Raw genomic sequence first — 18,995 nt, forward strand, 5'->3', positions numbered from 1 at the left:
CGTTCATTTTATTTGCGTGTTATTCTTAGAACATGCATCTTAATCAACCTATGCAATTAAACCTAGTACTTTTTAGTTTAAATTTCATCAAAATCAAAACTCTTAAACAATTGTTGCATTATTTTATTAATAAAGAATCATTTATTGAATAATTTATAATGAAACATGAAAGTTGAGTGATTATTTGAAACTTAGAAGTTAAAATACTGAAAAGATAATTTTTTCCGGGTTGAAAGATTTATTTTGATGTATTAATGTTAAAAAAAAAACAATTTAAAGTAGTTTTATGTTTACTGCTCATACCATTTTTAACAAATTTATTAGCCTTAACTGTCTAATAACTTTACAACTTAAATGCATTATTCATGGTAAATATAAAACTTTCACTACATTTCACTTCTACTGATAATTATACTTCTACATTTCACTTCTACTTATAATTGAAAAATCTATTATTGTGCAATAAAAGGCTATTCAATGAACATATTTTGGGTGATTTTTTATGAAAAAACGCTTATCTACCATTTAATATTCATTACCTAGACTTATAGTTTCCGACGTGTAGTTTAATCCATAAAAAATTACATTTTTCTCGGTCTCTTCTTGGCCGAGAGAAAATGTTTGTGATATCCTAACCCTATCAAAGTTATCAAATTTGTGTGGCTCAATTTAATAGTTTTTGTTTTTGAATAATCTAAAATCTAAAAACTTTAAATTAATAAATATAAATATATCGTAAGTAACCTTTAAACACGAATTCCTTGATTAAATAATAAATTAACATTTATTAATATGAATACTATAAACAGATCCATCAAACATTTACTATCACAAACACAAATCTTCATATTAACAGAAATTTTATGTTATTCATTTCAACGGTTACATTTATAAACTAGTAAAATACAGCATCATCTAGAACAACTTTGTGTAATATTAATAAAATCCGAATTTTCTTTCATGGATCAAAATATTGCTTTTCTGAATTTTAAATGAACTATTTTTGGCTATTGAATCGAGCTTATGCTTAAAAAGAAAAAATTCTGTCATGAAGGAAAATCAAAAAACATCTTCAAGCACTAAAATAGACATCTTGTGATATTAATTCCAGAAGTTCAGAAGTGGGAATATATTGATTATTTAAATTAAGTGAACACTCCATTTTAGATAATTGTAACTATACCAAAGGTATGTGTGAACATTCTACTTGGGCTAATTTATTAAAATGCATTATGTGTAATTTGAGCGATTTAAGAATAAAATTTTTTTTGATATAATGAATATCATTTATATGTACGACAGGCTTTGAAAAGTTTGAAATTAAAAAAATAAAATAGTAGTTGTCTGTCGTCGTCTTATGAAAAATTTCTTAGAGCGGGATGTTTAGTTGTGTGAGTTGTGTACCAGGACAGCAAACATGCAGCTGATGGGGAAAATTATGTGTTTGATGTTTAAAAGGGGGATAAATATATATATAATCCAGACAAAGTTTACAAATCTATAATCAAATATTCTGATTAACATCAATAATTTAACTGCTAATTTAACTACAGCTATAACTAGTACACAATTACATAAATCCAAATCATTATGAGTTCCTTATATACAGCTACTAGATCTTAGTATCTTGCCAGCTACGGTGCCGTTGTGAGAACAATTAGTTTTGTCATTTAGAAGTTTAAAATTTCATTATTTCAGAATCTTTAATTCGTTTTGACCAAATTCCAATTCAAACAAAAAGAGGTAAAGGTCCCGATATTGTGGTCATCTACAAAAATAAGAAGAAAATTTGGGATCTAAGGTCATATTTTGACGTCAGTAAACTAAAAAAAAGAAAATTACCATTTTTTCTCCGAAACTCTAAATCTGCTTGACCAGACAATTTTTGGTCAATCTGAACACAGATAACCGACCCCAGTTTTGTTATGATAAGTTAAAAGTCAGAAGGTTTTGGTGTTTTAGTGGATTCCATGTAAAAGTCCCTTCTTACACTCCAGCATTTAGACCATAGTGTTCTAATTTTTCGAGGTCCCTTTTTGATTCTAGATGATTTTCTAACATTAAGAAAAGGGGTCTTGTTAGGAATGAAATCGTAGGTTTTATGGTGTTCTAAATCCATTTTTAAAACTGTGTGTTTTCTCGTTCCCTTTTCTCTCTGAATCCTTTTTTAAAATTGTGTGTTCCATCTTTCTTTAATCTCCAAATATGAATGACTTCCAGAGGTCAAAATTTAAAAACACTGAAAATGGGTCATTTTAGGTTTCTAATCATGGGTTATTATCTGTTCTAATTCCATTTCTTCGAGAACCAGAGAATATCGATTTACCCAACGTTTTTAGACCCCGGTTAGTCCCCTTTGATATAATACGCTTTACCGAATTAATAAGAATAGTAAAATCTAGCTTGTGGACTTTTTACCAAATAATATTTTAATTTATATCTTTAAAACCTTAATGCTTTGAACTTAGATTATTTGATCTAACACAATTTAAAGTTTGAAATATCGAAGATTCACGACATCGGGTTTCAGATTTGTGACCTAAACTGAATTCCCTTAAAATTAAAGTGCAGCGTAAATTTCGCTTCGATTTGTTCACTTGATTTGTATTGTCCTTGTGTTCAGAAGTTCATTCTCCTGCTTCTTCTTCATCACTGAGCAGTGTTACGCTACTGTCTCGACTCTTGCTAAACTTTAGCTGAAACAAAACAAAATGTTTGATTTCCAAATATTTATATTCTTTTCATATCTAAGTTGATTTTTGCAAGTTTTAAAATATCACTGAGAAACCTACTTGAGAATTATTTGTATTTCAAGCGCTTCAACTGAACTTAGAAAAAAATTTTACAAATTGGAACAAAAGCTTTTTTGAATATTATAATATAGAATTAGAAAAATGTATAATTTCATTTTATATTCCAAAAGCCCATATTTACCGCTTTAGTCGTTGCTGTCTTTTTGGCACCGGGATACGTTCTAATTTGGGAAACAATATTTGTTAGATAGGAATAAAACTTGCACGTTTTGTGACTATTTGCAGTTTTCCCAAATAATGCATTATTTAATATGATTTCAAAAATTGTATAGATACTCTCTTTGATTAAAACCATTGTATAATATGTCCTTCCTTGCACATTTTTCCGGATGCAACAGAACAACATACATCTTAGGCCCGAAGAGTAAACAAAGTGCAACTGTTGCACTAACGGTTACGCACATGCAGAGGCTAGATATCTGAACCTGAATAATCAAAAATAAACTCATCATCTTGCACAAAATTATTTTATCTTTTGCTTTGATTTATTTGAAAACCATCTCTTTGAATCCCCCAAATTCACTTTTAACGACAAGCAAAGTAAATGTATTGTGATAATCTAACCCTATTCATGCTGTGGGGTGGGGGTCCCTGGCCCCCTGACGTTTTTTGGAGATAAAGCAAAAAGAATTGGTCTCAGGTTGTTCAAACTTTTTGACTTTTCTAACTAACCCTCACTTTATAACAACTACCCGAGTCCTCAGGCATACTGCCTGAATGCCTTATGTTATCCTTACCCGACTAAATCTATATTTAGACTTACGTTCGGTCGTTGGATTTTGACTTTTTATGGCTCTTTTATAAGTCTTGAAAAAAAGGAAGCAGATTGCACAATTTTTGCGAAGAAATTGTGCAAAGTTTTTTTGTACAGATGCCTTTAAAGAGAATTTGCACTTTTTCAGTTTTTAGTCTTTAAAATTTTGCAAATATTTTTGCATATTTGAATTCGCTGTGGTAAGGACTTTTAAAAAAATGTATAATTCATCGTATTTCGCGCACTTTTTGTTTTTGCACATATTTGCTTAATAACTTGAAATTGCAATAAATATTTAAAATTTTGCAAATTTGCAAATTTTTGGCAGATTGTTAAAGTAGAGCCTAAGGGCTTTCTAAAAGTCTATTAGATGTTATAGATTTGTATCACAATAAGGAAATAGAGGGGGGGGCCGTTTTCATATTGATTCATATTTTATAAAACAGTTTACAAAACTGTTTGATGTAAATACAAAAAATATTTGTTAAGAATTGGATGATCTTAGCTAAAGTAGTGATATTTGTTAGGATTAAATAAAAAAATTTATTAATAAATATGCTTCCTTGACCTTTAAATGACTTCTTCTATTTAACAAAACTAGAAATTCAAGGCGCTTTGCGCCCTTCTTTCTAGCCTTAGAGGGCGCTTCGCGCCTCTTTGTGTACATCGTAAAACAAAACAAAAATAATTCGCGGATTTTCAAAATTTTTAAAAATCTAATGACGATCGAATTTTGATGGAGACAAATATTTGAAATTTTGATTTTTCATAAACCTTCCCTGGGGTCCTTAGATGTCCCACAAAAAATTTGGGCCCGATCGGTTCAGCCGTTTTGACGTTTATTGGATACAAACAAACAAACAAACAGACAAACAAACAGACAGACAAGCCAAATTTATATATAGATTGGGAATGTTGTAACAGTTAAGAAGCCCCCTGGAAATCAGTTTTCTGTCTTTTTATTAAAAAACTTAAATCCAGAAAGTATTTTGAAAATCTGAAGGGGTTAGATTGGAATAAGTATAATTTTTGAAATGGATGTTTTTTTTCTCTTCTTATACCCACTCTAAACCCTTGAAACCCTCATATTAAATCAAACTTAAAACTTTCCAACCTGATAATCATTATTTGTTCCGAAAAAAATGGGAACAAACGCCAGCCAGATGATACAAGTAGAGTACATAGTGAATCCGATATACTTTGCTTCATTAAAGTTCTCTGAAGGAAAGAGTATATTACAAAATTTGATTCTATTTCTACAGTGTCACTTTGCTTGTTCTACATAAAGGCAAGCATTTATTATGAAATTAATGAAATTATTACATCAACCTTTTTTATACAAGAAGATTTTCCTTATTAGGATTTCCCTCATTCTAGAAGATAATTGACAGTGACATTTTTTCTATTTGAAGTATCTAACAAGAACTCAGAAAGCTTACCCTTAACGAAATCTATTGTATTCCTGAGTTAATTAATTTAAAGCAGTTTATAGAAATATCATAACATATAATGTTTGACAAGTTTAATTATATAATGAATGGAAAAAAACATTTTTAGAGAAATATTGGGACGAAAAGTACCCCAGGGAGAAAGAGTAGTTTCAATTGTTCTAATTTTAAATATCTGTAAAAAAAGGTATTTTCTTTAAAATATGTTACCTGGTATTTTCCTTGTTTTAAACGCGTAGATTGTGCACAGAATGATTAAAACCATGTTGTAGACTAGGGACATTAGTATTGAGAATGTTGAGCAAGCACAGGTCTCTAGGGCGCTAAATAGTAAAGTTAAGAAATATGCATTGCTAACAAAATACAACATTTGGAAATTATCAAACAAAACTTTCAAACCTTTTATTTCAAACCCCTTCCTGTACACTGCACATTGTAAAAAATAAACAATTGACAAAAAAGTAAAAGTGTTGGCAATTTAATGAATTTGACCGAAAAACATAATAAATCCGTCATTTTTGTATTGCCATATCCATTCTTTTGGTCCAAATTAAAACAAATTTTTCTGATCTGTCAAAACGCATCTTAAAATAGCTGAACATAGCCTATAAGCTTAACCCAGCTTACTTTTAGTTATTACAACCGGTCCTGAAAAAATCGTAATTCTAAAATGACCCAGACGACGTGACTGATCAGATGCCAAATGATTTCTACCTTGCCTTGCAACAAGGGAGGGAGTGAAATCCACCTGAGTTTGTAATCATCACCACTCGGATGTGTTTTGCGGCATGCACGACCCTCAAGATGTTAACACCACCAGCGTAAAATCTTGTTTTCCGAAATGACAAATAAATGCCTTTTAAACCATATTTAGCCTGAGGTCAGGTTTACTAACTGACGCGGGGGGGGGGGGTCAAATTGACCTCTTTTTACTTATTGTGATACAAATCTCTAATATTTGATGTACAATATTGAAATATTAAAAATAAGTTGTACGTATTTTTAATATCTACCATATACCATCTACCATAAAATGAATAAAAGAGGAGTACAACTCCCAAAATTATTTTTTTAATTTTATGCACCATAAAGGCCTTTAATAAAGGTCAATATTGTCCTGATTCTAGGAAACATGCAATTTATAGTTAACATTTTTTCCTGCTTACAAGCTGAGGTGGTGATGATTTTATATTGAGGAGTATGCATGCACACATTTAGGTGGTAGTGATGTTCAGAATATGTGAAGGATGGTGTTCAAGGATATTTTTAAATAATTAGCCATTTAAACTAAGATAAAAGATTTATGTTTTTACCTTGGTGGTTCATCTAGAGGATACATATACATAACTTGAGTATCTGGCGGATAGAACATCAACCATGTTATCACACCAACCATTTGTACACTCACAAATCCTTAATATGTATCTATATCATATTGCTTCGGATTGTAAGTTTCGTTTTTAAAATATCAATGCATGTCAATTTTTATACAAGTTTAATACAGGGAGTATCTTTTCAAGATCGCAATTCAATTTAAGACAGCCCAATTCCCTAATAAATGAGATTCAGTTTCAGTTTATTTTTTACTAATTTACTTTCAAAATAGGGTATAAAAATTGTAAAGGAATTGACTCTTTGCAACAAACTCTGATTTTCTAATCCCTATATCTTTGGATTCCAACGTCGTAAACCTTTGAAATTTCAAACTATGACTTTTATTAGATCAAAAAATATAAGTTTGAAATATCAAAGGTTTACGACATTGGGTTCCAAAGATATTGGGATTAGAAAATTAGAGTTTGTTGCAAAGAGTCAATTCGTACTCTTTATTTTATCTTCACTAAGAGCGAATGATTACATGGAAAACATGGTATAAAAATAAATATAAAAAAACGTTATTTTTAAGAAAACAACTGACGTAGTTTAGTAAAGTTAATTTTGAAATGAGATCGGATTCTCTGAATTAAATTTCGGGAAATATCTCACTCAATTCAACTAATATCCGTCCTAGAAGGCTTCTAAATAAAATTATGAGTGGCAAAATTTTTAAAGTCTGCATGTAAAACAAAATGAGTGATTTATTTTCATTATTTGTGATATACTTTGCTACATTTACATTAACCTACCTAAACAAATAAGTACTTGACTGCGTGGGGAGATCCATTTTGGTTTCTGGTTACCCTTGGCACAACTGCTGAAGATCCGAGATATTCGGTTTGTCTTGAAAATCGAATTTATTTTCAACATTTGTAATTTTTATTTTTTATTTCAAAGTGAAATTTAATGGAAATTCAGAGACTTTTAAGTTGGTGGCAGTTCAGTCTTATATTTGATAGGAAGACAGCTTTTACTTTTCTTCACATGCAAAATATCAATTCATTCTATAAGAAAGACAATTCAAACTCAATCGGCATTTTCACAGACATTTTTTTTAAAAAGTTTTTTCCCCAATTGAATTAATTTATTGGAAAAAGAAATAATTTTTTCCTTGGTAAGAAGAGCCGAGTAACAAATACACAAGCAGAAGCCCAATCCTCCCCTGAATTAAAGTTAAAAGTTAAATTTGTAAACATATTATTTTTGTGAAATTTGTTTAAATGGAATACCTGAGAACGGTACAACTAAGAGGTGTTGGTCGAGCTAGAATAACGAAAGGGATGAGATATGATATAAGTATACCAGAAAGTAGGACGTAGCACAGCTCCCTTTAAATAAAACATTGCTGGTTAGTAAGCGATAAAATATGCATCAAAATGTCATAACACTTTTTCAATCTGAAATAATTTTTGGAATTTAATTTCATTGTTTCTGGTTTCATTGTTTACATTTTTGAAGATAGTTTTAAATAGTTGGTTGTACCAGAGGGAAACAATATTAAACTGTCTCAAAGTATTTGGTAGTATACCTTCCACTGGCCATTATCACAGATGTTTTATTGTAGAGAATAAAGGCTGTGAAAACCTAAAATATTTTTAGAAGTTCTGAAAATGAATAATCAGGGTTTTTTCAATCTCTCCAGTCTCCACTTTATGTTGAGACCCAAAGAAAAGATAAATGTTTCATCAAATTTTGATGTCAAAAGACCAAATATTATTTCTAAGTTTTAGGAAATAAAAAATTCATGATAATATCAACTTCCTAAGACTAATATCAACTTCCTTATAAATGTTCCACCATTGTGTTTATATTTATTTTTATATTTTTTGAATTTTTTTTTCATTCATCGTCATTTATAAAATTCATAAAAAGTCATGTACTTTTTATTTGTGAACATTTATTTCTGTTTGTTACATTTCTCGGTCGATGGTTTATAAGCATTATTTTGATAAAAATTCGATAGATTTATTCACAGGTTTTAAAAATAGTGAAATTGTTCTTTCAAAATGCTTTTATTAATTGAGGTACTCGTACACCATTATTTTACCTCCAATGTTAGTAGAATACCCACACTCGATAATATTAGAGGAAAGAATGCCCAGGGATTCAACCAGCTGGCAATTATTCAATCAAGTTTAAATTAAATTAATTTGTGTATTTTTGAAATGAGCTGAAAATGTTTTTCTTAAACTCGGTTAAAAAGAAAGGATTTACCGAGAAAAATGTGTCTAAATTATGCGTAACAACTAACAGGAATAGATTGCTTCTCAAGAGATAAAACAGGATTTTCTACATATCAGGGATCCTTGAAGGATAGTTTTAAAGTTATCCTCTACACGATTTCATAAATATGAAACGTTGCGCATATATAGAGAAAATGGTTAAAGGTGTTTATTACCTAAACATTTTAGTGACATTACAACCTATTTATGTCAATTTCAATTCGATGCAGTCGTATATAGTTGATATTTCAAAATATTTTAATTTTTTTTTATAAACGATGTACATTGTATAATTATTATTTTTTGGCTCCTTTGGTGTCTCTCCTAAGTGAAATATTGACCCATAGTGGCCAAAAAATTGTCGTTTAAAGTACATAATATAAAAAATTTAAGTATTTTGACATATCTAGATTATATACAAATTGCATTTAATAAAATTCTACATCTATATTTTAAAACTAAATATTAATTTAAAAGTTAAGTGAATTATTTACGATCTGAATGGAATATTGCAACTCTGTGAATTTATAAAGACGGGTAAAAGTAGGGTATCCAGCGAACGAAACGTTTCGCGAAACAATGCGAAAATGTTTGGTCGCATTTTGCAAAATTGTTCGTGAAATTAAGCGGAAATAAATGAAGCGAAAACGAAGCGAAATTTCGTGAAATTAATTTCTCTTCCTTTGAATGTTTGATGAAATGTTTTACTAGCTATCTTTTTAAGTTTCCGAACTATTTTGGTTTTCCCCGTATTAGATTTTATTTTGTGTTTCAAGAAGAAAGATCTGAACGGCCGAGAAAGTTTCAAGCAAATATATGAATTTTCAGATGTTTCTACTCGTTCTAATGTTAATTGGGCTCGCGGATAAATCCCTTCTATATAGAAATTTGGCTTGTCTGGGTGTTTTTTTTTATCCAATAAACGTCAAAACGGCTGAACCGATCGGGCCCAAATTTTTGGTGGGACATCATGTGATTACAGGGAAGGTTTATGAATGATCAAATTTTAAAAAAATGTATCTTAAAGGTTTTTAATTTTGTAAAAAAAAATTTAAATTCTTGAAAATCCGCGAATTTTTTTTCAAATCCGCAAAACTTTTTTCTTCTTTGTTTTAAAATGTAAACAAAAAGAACATGTTCACAATTTAAATAGAAGATGGGCGCGAAGCGCCCTAAAATCCTAGAAAGAAGGGCGCGAAGCGCCTTGAATTTCTAGTTTTATAATTTTGATGAATTTTCGCAAACTTTTCGCTTTTTTCGCGAAAATTTTCGCATTTTGCAAGCGAACGAAATGCAAGAAATATGCTTTTTTGTGGCACATTCTATTAATATTAATATTGGTAGTTTAATATTTCTTAAAGTAGGATGTTTTAATCTTTTCCCAAGAAACAACTGGTCTTTCGACAAATTTTAAAAGTCAAACAAATTCATAGAATCAGTAATATAAACATACAGACGAGGTCAAGTTAAATCAGAAAACTATCATCCTAATATATTTTTTAAAAAGTTTTCTTTGTTTTAATATGTGTGGAAATTGTTTTCTATTACTTCAGAAAATAACACTTCAAAGAAAATTTATATATGTCAATGTTAATGCAACATTGAGAAAACAGTCAACCAAATTGTTTTATTCTACTCACCTCAATTAAAGGAAATTTAGAAAGAGGTATGAAAAAAGAAGTATCACGAAAATGTAAAGATAAAAATTTGAAATAAATTCAATTGAAATGTGAAAAAACTATTTATTATTTCTGACTGTTAAAATCAACAAAGCTAAAATGATTTATTTATTTCAGTGATTTCAACGTCATTCCCTCTTTATCCCAATTATTTGCCTCTAAACTCCTTTTTTCTATTTTTGTTCGTCGCGTCCTTATACTTGATCAATTTGCTGTACTACTCATAATCAATCATTTTTCTCTTTCCTTTTCTGTACATTGTACATTCTGAACATGTTATTTACATCTTCTATCCTACTTTGAATTTAGTTAGTTTATCGCCGAGCAGATATAGTGGAACTCAGAAACTGCTTTGCTGTGGAATCTTAATCAAAACTTTCTGGGAGAGATCATCATTCATGGGTGTTCCTTTTCTAGGGTGTACATCTAAATCACCTTGAACCTAGCCGAATGCAGTTAAGGCTAGGAGGTCTTTTAATTTCTTTCTAAATTACTGCAAGACACTGATACATGTAATGTAGCTGACAAAGGGAAGTTCTCATTATACAACAATATCAACAATAAACCTGCATAGATGGCCGATATCAAAAACAACAGTTAGTTAGTTAGTTAGTTAGTTTATCGCCAATTCGCTGAAAAGATAGATGCAGAAAAAATTTATTTGTCGTAAATCCTTTCAATCATAAAAAAGGCTGAATATTGTATTTGTAAAGAAATAAACATGTTTATGTAAAGAACGAAAAAAGTGACACATTAATTTCTAAATGGAGTAATACATCCATCCGTAATAAAGCTGACTTAAAGGAAAGCAAAGTATTCACTTAAAATCATTGCATTCTTTGAAAAAAATCTAGTTTAAGCCAAACAAAAATCCACAAAATTCAATTAAACTCAAAATTAGAATAGCTTTTACTTTGAATTTAAATTAAACCGTCAACGGTTCAAAATTGAATCATGAATATTCCCTGTGCTAAATTTTATTCCTACTTAGAGCAGATTTATTCTAATCCTGAAATTATATACACGTCTACTGCTTCAAACTTCTCACAACTTGTTGAAAACCATGCGGGTAATTCGGGTAATACAATTTGTTCAATATTAAAAAAGTAGATTTTTTAAAGTAAATAAAAATGATAAAAACACGATTAACGACAATCAATGTAAGCGGGGTAAACCATGATGTAAAGAATTCTGTATTTCTGAATTATTTAAGTGATGTTGAAAAATACTCTCTAATCCAATACTAAAGCCAACTCTGAAAAATAAAATAAAATTCCAGAGAAGTCTTAGCAAATAATCTGTAAATATAGGAATTAGACAGTATTTCTTTTACTTCGTACTGTAGGAGCATGTACTGTACTGTACTGTACTGTACTGTACTTTACTGTACTGTACTGTACTGTACTGTACTGTACTGTACTGTACTGCACTGTACTGTACTGTACTGTAGGAGCATGTAAAATGTAAAGTCTATTCTGGCGGTTTTGTAAATTTTAGCCATCAGCAAACCTTCGCTTAATTAATCTATAATCAACTGTGTGTAAAATATATTTTTTTTTCGTTTCATTTTGTGCGTTTTTCATATAAGATAACATAAACCCTTCTTTAACTTTGGTCCCCCTCATTTCTAAATTATGTAATATTGTTTTTCATATAAGATAACATAAACCCTTCTTTAACTTTGGTCCCCCTCATTTCTAAATTATGTAATATTGTTTTTAACTTAAAAGTTAACCCTTTCCCGATTCAGCTATATTTTCTAAGATAGATGGGGGTGGTATGACAGAAAAACTAAAAAATATTTATTTTTATTGTGACAAAAATTAACTGCATGAAACATGAAATAATAAATAATTAAAAGTTATGGACCATTTATAGTTTTTTTTTTGGGATACCGACCAGCCGTTGACCGCCCGCTTTTAATGTTTTTTTCTTCAAATTTTTTTTTCGATTATGAAGTTGAATCGCTCCAATGTATCTCGTATTTAAGTTATGAAGAAAAAAGCACATGTTGGAAGGGGGGGGGGGCGCCCTTCCAAATCGTGATAGGGTTTAGCAATATATATTTTATATATTATTAATTGATTCCTGATTGTATCTGGTTCAATCTTTATGCATGTGTCTTTAAAGTAATTCGACACGTAACCTGAACAAGAAAACACATTTAAACTTAATTGATTGTGAAAGTAGTTGAGTTTTTACCACAAACTCTGATTTTCTAATCTCTATATCTTGGTATACCAACGTCGTAGACCTTAAGATAATTCAAACTATTAATACTTATAGATAAAGTAATATAAGATTGAAATATCAAAGGTTTGCACCATCAGGTTGCAAAGATATTGGGATAAGAAGATTTGAGTTTGTGGCAAGAACTCAATTCCTTTAACCATATATCTTAGGAAAAACTGATTGTTAACTATTTAAAAGTTTCATTCACAAACTGCAAAAAAGGGGTTTTTAAATATTTTTTATATGAGAAAACAACTCAAGAAACAACAAGAAAAGTAAATTCATTTGGATTGCTAGCTTAAAGCTATAAGAATGCAGGAAAAACTTACCGACAGGACATTTTAGACATGTGTCTTCTGACACTACAATCGAATCCTCTCTGCACGCTACACAGCTCCAACAACAAGCCGTCTGCAGAATCAAATATGATAAAATTACCCAATCAAATAGTGTGAATACTTCTCAATAATCTTTGTTCGTTTCTTCAGATGAGAAGGAAAACTTATGTTATGTAAAACCATGAACTCGTTAATTATCTTCAAGTCTGTTCAACGTTTACATGCAAAGCAATCACCACGATTAATTAAAAAAATTAAAATAGGAATTATTTTAAAATTTATCTTCATTCTCAATCCGATGATACAATGAAATGGATCATATAGTCGTTCAACTCGATATTCCAAGTCTATAGTTTTTGAGATCTGTCGTATAATTCGGTCATCATTTAATTTCAACACTTTGACCGTGTAGTAAAGCATCAAAAGTGTGATTTTAAATTATCAAAAACAATATTATTTAAGAGATTGACAAGGGTTGGGTTATGCTAGGTTACGGAAAGCATCCAAATTTACACTTTAAAGAATTTTATTTGTCCAAATTGATATTTTTAACTTTGAATTGGAAAGAGAAAAAATACAAAACCTATTGCTTACCTACTATAATAGACTCTGAATACAACTAATGAATTAAAATTCATAAACTTAAAGTATAATATATACTGGCGAAACTCACCTCAAAGTTTTTAATTTCTCCCATACCGCAGGGTAGGCTACAGATAGAAGCAGGAATAGAACCAGTAGAAATATTCTCCATAATATTCCACCGAGCTCTCTCAACCTTAACAAATGTTGAAGACTGAATCACAAAGTAATTTGACAAATTTTCACCCTTAGATCAAACCATGAAAAGTTTAATCTATCAAAAGCAAAGGATGACAGATTATTAGAGTTTTTTAACATTTTTGTCTCTCAAAATGTTCAGTCATAATTTATGTAAATCTATATATAAAACCCAGAGGTTCAGACAATTATTCTTTGTTACTTTATAATTGGTACAGATTAGGAATAGTTCAGTGTTCTTCTTTGACATGAAAATGAATGCTTTATAAAAGCTCCAAATTGAGAGAAACGTCAGAAAGTTGACGAAATCACTATACAGTAATCACATTCTGTAAAAATTATGCTAACAAAAAAGGAAGACACGGGTTCAGCATTTACCTCAAAGTAAAGTTCTTGTGCAGTGTATCCCTCTATCTCCGGATATACTCCTGTAATAAACGATAATATATTCAGGCCCCGGGAAAAAATTATTCATTTATTTAGTAACAAAAAAATCAGTAAGATTTTAGGAATGGTTGCCGCTTTAGCTCTATATTGCATTTTAGTCAACCTTTGAAAATTATAAATGATAAATATGATCCTTTTAAAGATAACGATCAGCAATTTTAAATTAATCATTTAGATATTAAAAGTTAAAAATATTGAATCCAATTCAGGGCATTCGTATATAGTTTACGTACAGTCATAACCAGAAAACTGTAACATTATAGCATTTATGAAGTGCATTTGATGTTTTTAAAGTAAATAGCTTTACTTGATAGTTATTATATTACTTAAAATGGGTCTATTAACATTGCACAGTTACTGTGCCTCATGTTCAATGCGTTATTAAAAGTCAAAACTTAAGTTTAAAAGTCGACTTCCTATTCCAGAATTTTTTAGTTAACACTGTAGCTTAGTCTTTTTTTCATTTTTTATATACTTTGAAATTTGGACTACAATTTATAGGCCGCTAGGAGTCTCTAGCTGTCGATATTTTTTACTTGGGAGAGAAACATTTACAAAAATGTTCTAAAAATTTTAGAATATATTTAGAATATTCTGACATTTTTAAAATTAGATCATTCCTTAATGCTCATAAATAAATCTAAGCACAAATTAAATCATCTCATCTCATTTGTTTATAGTGGGCCAACCAATTAAAACAACCTACTCTGGTTAGGCGGGTCCAAACGACATAGTAAATTGTGATTTTTTTATTTGTATTATCTCGTGCTTTCTAGTAGAATAAAAATATGAAATATGAAATATGGAATCACGCTCCTTTATTTATAGAGGTCACCAAGGGGATTTTCCTTTTTCCTCAAACCATTTAACGTAGTATTACCTGTCTCATTCACATTGTTCCATCTGTAAGATTCTCTCTCCCCAAACTCCCCAATCCAAACATACTCCCATCTTCCTTCCAATTATTGATAATTTTACATATTTTTTACACAGATGTTTTCCTGGTTCAAGGATGATTTGTTACTTTTGGAACAGGATACTTAAAGAAAAGTGTTATTGTTATTATGAACAATATTGTCAACTGTTTTTTGAGGCTAATTTATTCTTAAACAAATTTCAATTTGAATTTTAAGAATAAAAATAAAGACATAAGGAGATCTGTTTGCTAATGAACAAACGCATTCAAGAAGTAGTTTTAGAAAGTATCAGGGTATTTACCTTTAGAATTTTCTTTTGGCTGTCTCTGATACTGGTAAACACTGTATCTTCCCATGGCATCTCCATCTTCATTAAACTTTACATCCCCAATATCAGGGCCTTGAATACCTAGAGATAAATACATTTTTGCTATACCAACATTTGCCATGATATAGAGTTCATACCGATATATGATCATAAGTCACTTCTCTTTAATGAAATTTTCATTTTAAACTGATGTATAAATTATTGGACAACAGTTTATGAAATTGACATTTTAAAAATTGTCATATATTTACAATTGAAATCTCATTTCATTACTAAGAGGTTGGTAAAAGTACATCACAGTTTTGGCTCAGAATATTAAAGAAACCCAACTGCCAAGGTCTATAAAAGTACATTATCAAAATTAAATTTTTAGCAATATTTCAGCGTGTCTGACATTTTTTATATGTTCCATACATTTATTGAATATGATAGCTTCAACGTTTGATGAAAACCTTAAAACCTGCAGTCATTGCTGTAATTCCTTTTTCTATTAAAATTCTGGTAGGGCAGTCGCTGATAAATGATGGAGGTTTGGAAACTAATTCTAGGATTATCTGAAGGTTCATCTTTTCTTACAGAATAGAACCAACATCGAAGTAGAGAGATGAATTTTATACACAATTTAAGATTTAAAAATTATAGTTCACGATAAATTATCTTTGGTTCACTGAGATTATTCATCAAATCTTTAGACATGTCTTTAAAGTGACGTAACGCCTTGGCCTTTGATTATACCTCACCAACTCATTTATGCTAGTCATAAGTATATACACGTAAAAATTGAAACGCGATTGTATAAAGGGAGTAATTGGCAACATTTGTGTGTTAGAACAAGCAAATCTAATGGTTTGCTGTGAGTTCAAAATTATAAAATATTTTTGTTCATTGAAATTTAAACAGCATTAACTGATTACCATTAATCCAAGAATAACTATGTTAAAACTGTTTTTATTTCCCAAGTTTTCTAATTTTCTAGAATTTAGAAAAAAACTTAATATTTTCTTTTAATGCTGAAAGTATTTGGCAAGAATGAGATAGATAGTTGGCTTGAGAGGTGATAGGACAAATTTATCTCAAGAAAGATAACTGCAAACATGGCTTTAAGTATTTTTTAAACTCCTTGAAAATGTTTAAACCTAAAATATATTGTTTCATTACTGCTTTTTCTGTAGCAAAATATTATATATATAGTTTATCAATCTAAAATATTCTAGATTGAAGTTCTCAATAAATTAAAATAATTTTCGCTGGCGCTAGATTTTCGAACATTCCAGGAAAATATGAAAATGTCGTCATCATTATAAAAATCCTCGAAACAGGAATAAATGTTTTCAAAATTAACTCTCAGATCATGAAAAATACAAAATATTATGAAATATCAAATATTTACGAATCCGTCGAAAAATAATCGATGACTGCTAGTGTTTGTAATATCTGAATGATTTGTTAGGAATTAAATTGATTTGTTTACGATCCGAGTTGAATGTTGCATCTTTCTGGATTTGTATCGACACTACGTTCTTCGGTATTAGTCGTTTTTAACAATTTACTCCTTATAGACGCAACAGATAGAAGTAAGATTAGTAGCGATCAAAAGCGCTTTTTTATCGCATTAAGCCTATACCACCTTTCATTTTTCGCGAACACTCCCTTTAACTCAACAAGAATGCTATTCAAACAGTGCACAAACGATAAAAATTACTTTTTAGTAAATTATTACAAAGCTTAAAACCTATTTGGGACAGGGAGATTGAATACCTAATGGATAATGTCTTGCGAAGAAACAAAGTTTTTAACACAAACTCAAACTTTCGAATCCCAATATCTTTGCAACCTTATAGTCTAAACCTTGGACATTGCAAACTTGGACTGTTTGATCTAACAGTCTTAAAGTTTTCAAGTTTCTTTCCTGAGAAATGGTAGGCAAACTTTCATGAAATAAAACTACGCAAATCTCATCACGAAAATTTAGCTAAGTGGTATATCATCTTACTAATTTTTTCTTGCTAAGAAAATACTCGGCATTATAGTAAAATGGGTCAAAAAATAAACTAATTGGAACAGTTACTAAGAAACTGAAGTGCTTACTTGTGAAAGAAACCTTCCTAATATAGTTGAGTAATTGCTTCCCCTCGGGCACTGGCTGAATTGCTTCACATATCTTAAATCTTCCAGCTGAAACACACGCCTATAAAAATGCATAGGATATTGAATATAAAATAATAAACACCTCGAGTCTCGACTTGATGTTATTCAGAAAATCTGTACTGACATTAAAATAATTTTATTAATTAAGTATATAACTGGTCAAGAAGTGGGGTGAGATATTTTCAGATTGATTTGTCTTTGGTGATATAATGTAACAGTGGGCGAGTTTTGTTGATCTTTTACGATCAGCAATTCAAGGATGTTTTGGATCGCTGAGATCATAGCTACCAAGGGGAATCATGCCCCCTTTCCCCCCCCCCCATCTTTAACCCTACGGTTGGACTTTAGAATCCTATTTTGAATCCTAACGGATTTATTTGAGTTTGCATTTGGATTCTATAAATAACCCAAGCGACGCCGAATTTTCCGTTATCTTGAAGACCCAACCGACTCGTTGAATATTTGAGAAACTCAGTGCATTGCTTTATTGATTTTTATTCATATACTATAATAAAGTAAATATTAATACATTACAAGATGAGTATTAAAATACAAACTCAATCTCAAATATAACTTCTCAAATCTCATGTTTAAAAATAGTACTAACAGAACTCAAACTTTTATGGTTTCTGGTTCTTAGCGGACTCTTTAAAATACAAATTTTTGATTTTGTTGGTAAACTGCATCAACTACACAATTATAATTTAACAGCATAGATGAGGTATATACATGTGAATGTCTATTTAACCAACTGAGTTTTTCCAAAAAATATTAAACTCTTCAAGTATTTTATGAATTCAAACTTTATATTTCGAACAAAAAGAAGTAAGTAGTTTTTATTAAAAAGATAGTTCTTTACTATTAAGGTGGTCAATTATTGTGTTTTGACAAAAAAGGAAGTGTGTAGTTATGATTAAACAGGTATGTAATAAAGTTACTGGGAATAAATTCTGCAAGCCCTTAAAATTGTATTATAAGCTCTAGGGAAATTTGTATTCATGCATTGTAATTTGGTGTGTTTACTTGGCCAGCTTTAATGAGAAAACTTTCAGACTTTCTTCATTTGTATTCAATCAAATATCTTCTCCCAGAAACCCGTTACTGCACTGCAGTCAAGTAGCAAGAAAGAATAGGTATTTGTTTGTCAGAGTCAGAAACTTATTTAGAAGATGTTTTACAAAGTGCATTGATTAGAACTGAAACTGTTTAATTTTTTAAAAAATAATCAACCCTTTTAGATTCGATTTTAAAATTGGTTAAATCTTGGTTTAAAGTTTTACAAAAACACACGTTTTTAGAGAGATATGCAAGACTTTGTTTTTCATAGTAAGTTTTGATGTCATTTATGTGAGAAACAAGGGTTTCAATCAATAACAAATAATCGCAAAAGGTATTGCTTTATTCCTGACTAGTTTTTATACTGCCTTGTTTAAATGAATTTAAGAAAAATACAAAGCTACACAGTTTGGTAATTTCCTAGTATACGATTTTTGGACCCCCCCCCCCCCCCCC

At 30.1% G+C, this 18,995-nt stretch overlaps 1 protein-coding gene across 1 annotated transcript in view; it reads right to left on the reverse strand.

The window, feature by feature from the left end:
- Positions 1-832: 832 nt before the first annotated feature.
- Positions 833-18,995, reverse strand: part of LOC111700566 (metabotropic glutamate receptor 8) — a 35,160-nt gene continuing 16,997 nt past the window's right edge. The window contains exons 16-33 of the mRNA XM_023471535.1: positions 17,424-17,523; positions 15,309-15,416; positions 14,971-15,045; positions 14,022-14,071; positions 13,537-13,641; positions 12,855-12,936; positions 12,382-12,439; positions 8,440-8,506; positions 7,921-7,976; positions 7,622-7,720; positions 7,503-7,554; positions 7,142-7,235; positions 6,329-6,428; positions 5,226-5,338; positions 4,682-4,785; positions 3,126-3,238; positions 2,935-2,974; positions 833-2,696 (exon numbers count right to left, since the gene is read on the reverse strand). Of these exons, the coding sequence (XP_023327303.1) occupies positions 2,628-2,696; positions 2,935-2,974; positions 3,126-3,238; positions 4,682-4,785; positions 5,226-5,338; positions 6,329-6,428; positions 7,142-7,235; positions 7,503-7,554; positions 7,622-7,720; positions 7,921-7,976; positions 8,440-8,506; positions 12,382-12,439; positions 12,855-12,936; positions 13,537-13,641; positions 14,022-14,071; positions 14,971-15,045; positions 15,309-15,416; positions 17,424-17,523 (1,485 nt within the window). The 3' untranslated portion in view covers positions 833-2,627. The remainder of the gene's footprint in view (positions 2,697-2,934; positions 2,975-3,125; positions 3,239-4,681; positions 4,786-5,225; positions 5,339-6,328; positions 6,429-7,141; positions 7,236-7,502; positions 7,555-7,621; positions 7,721-7,920; positions 7,977-8,439; positions 8,507-12,381; positions 12,440-12,854; positions 12,937-13,536; positions 13,642-14,021; positions 14,072-14,970; positions 15,046-15,308; positions 15,417-17,423; positions 17,524-18,995) is intronic.

This window comes from Eurytemora carolleeae, unplaced genomic scaffold, assembly GCF_000591075.1.
Source record: "Eurytemora carolleeae unplaced genomic scaffold, Eaff_2.0 scaffold88, whole genome shotgun sequence".
Lineage (NCBI taxonomy): Eukaryota > Metazoa > Arthropoda > Copepoda > Calanoida > Temoridae > Eurytemora > Eurytemora carolleeae.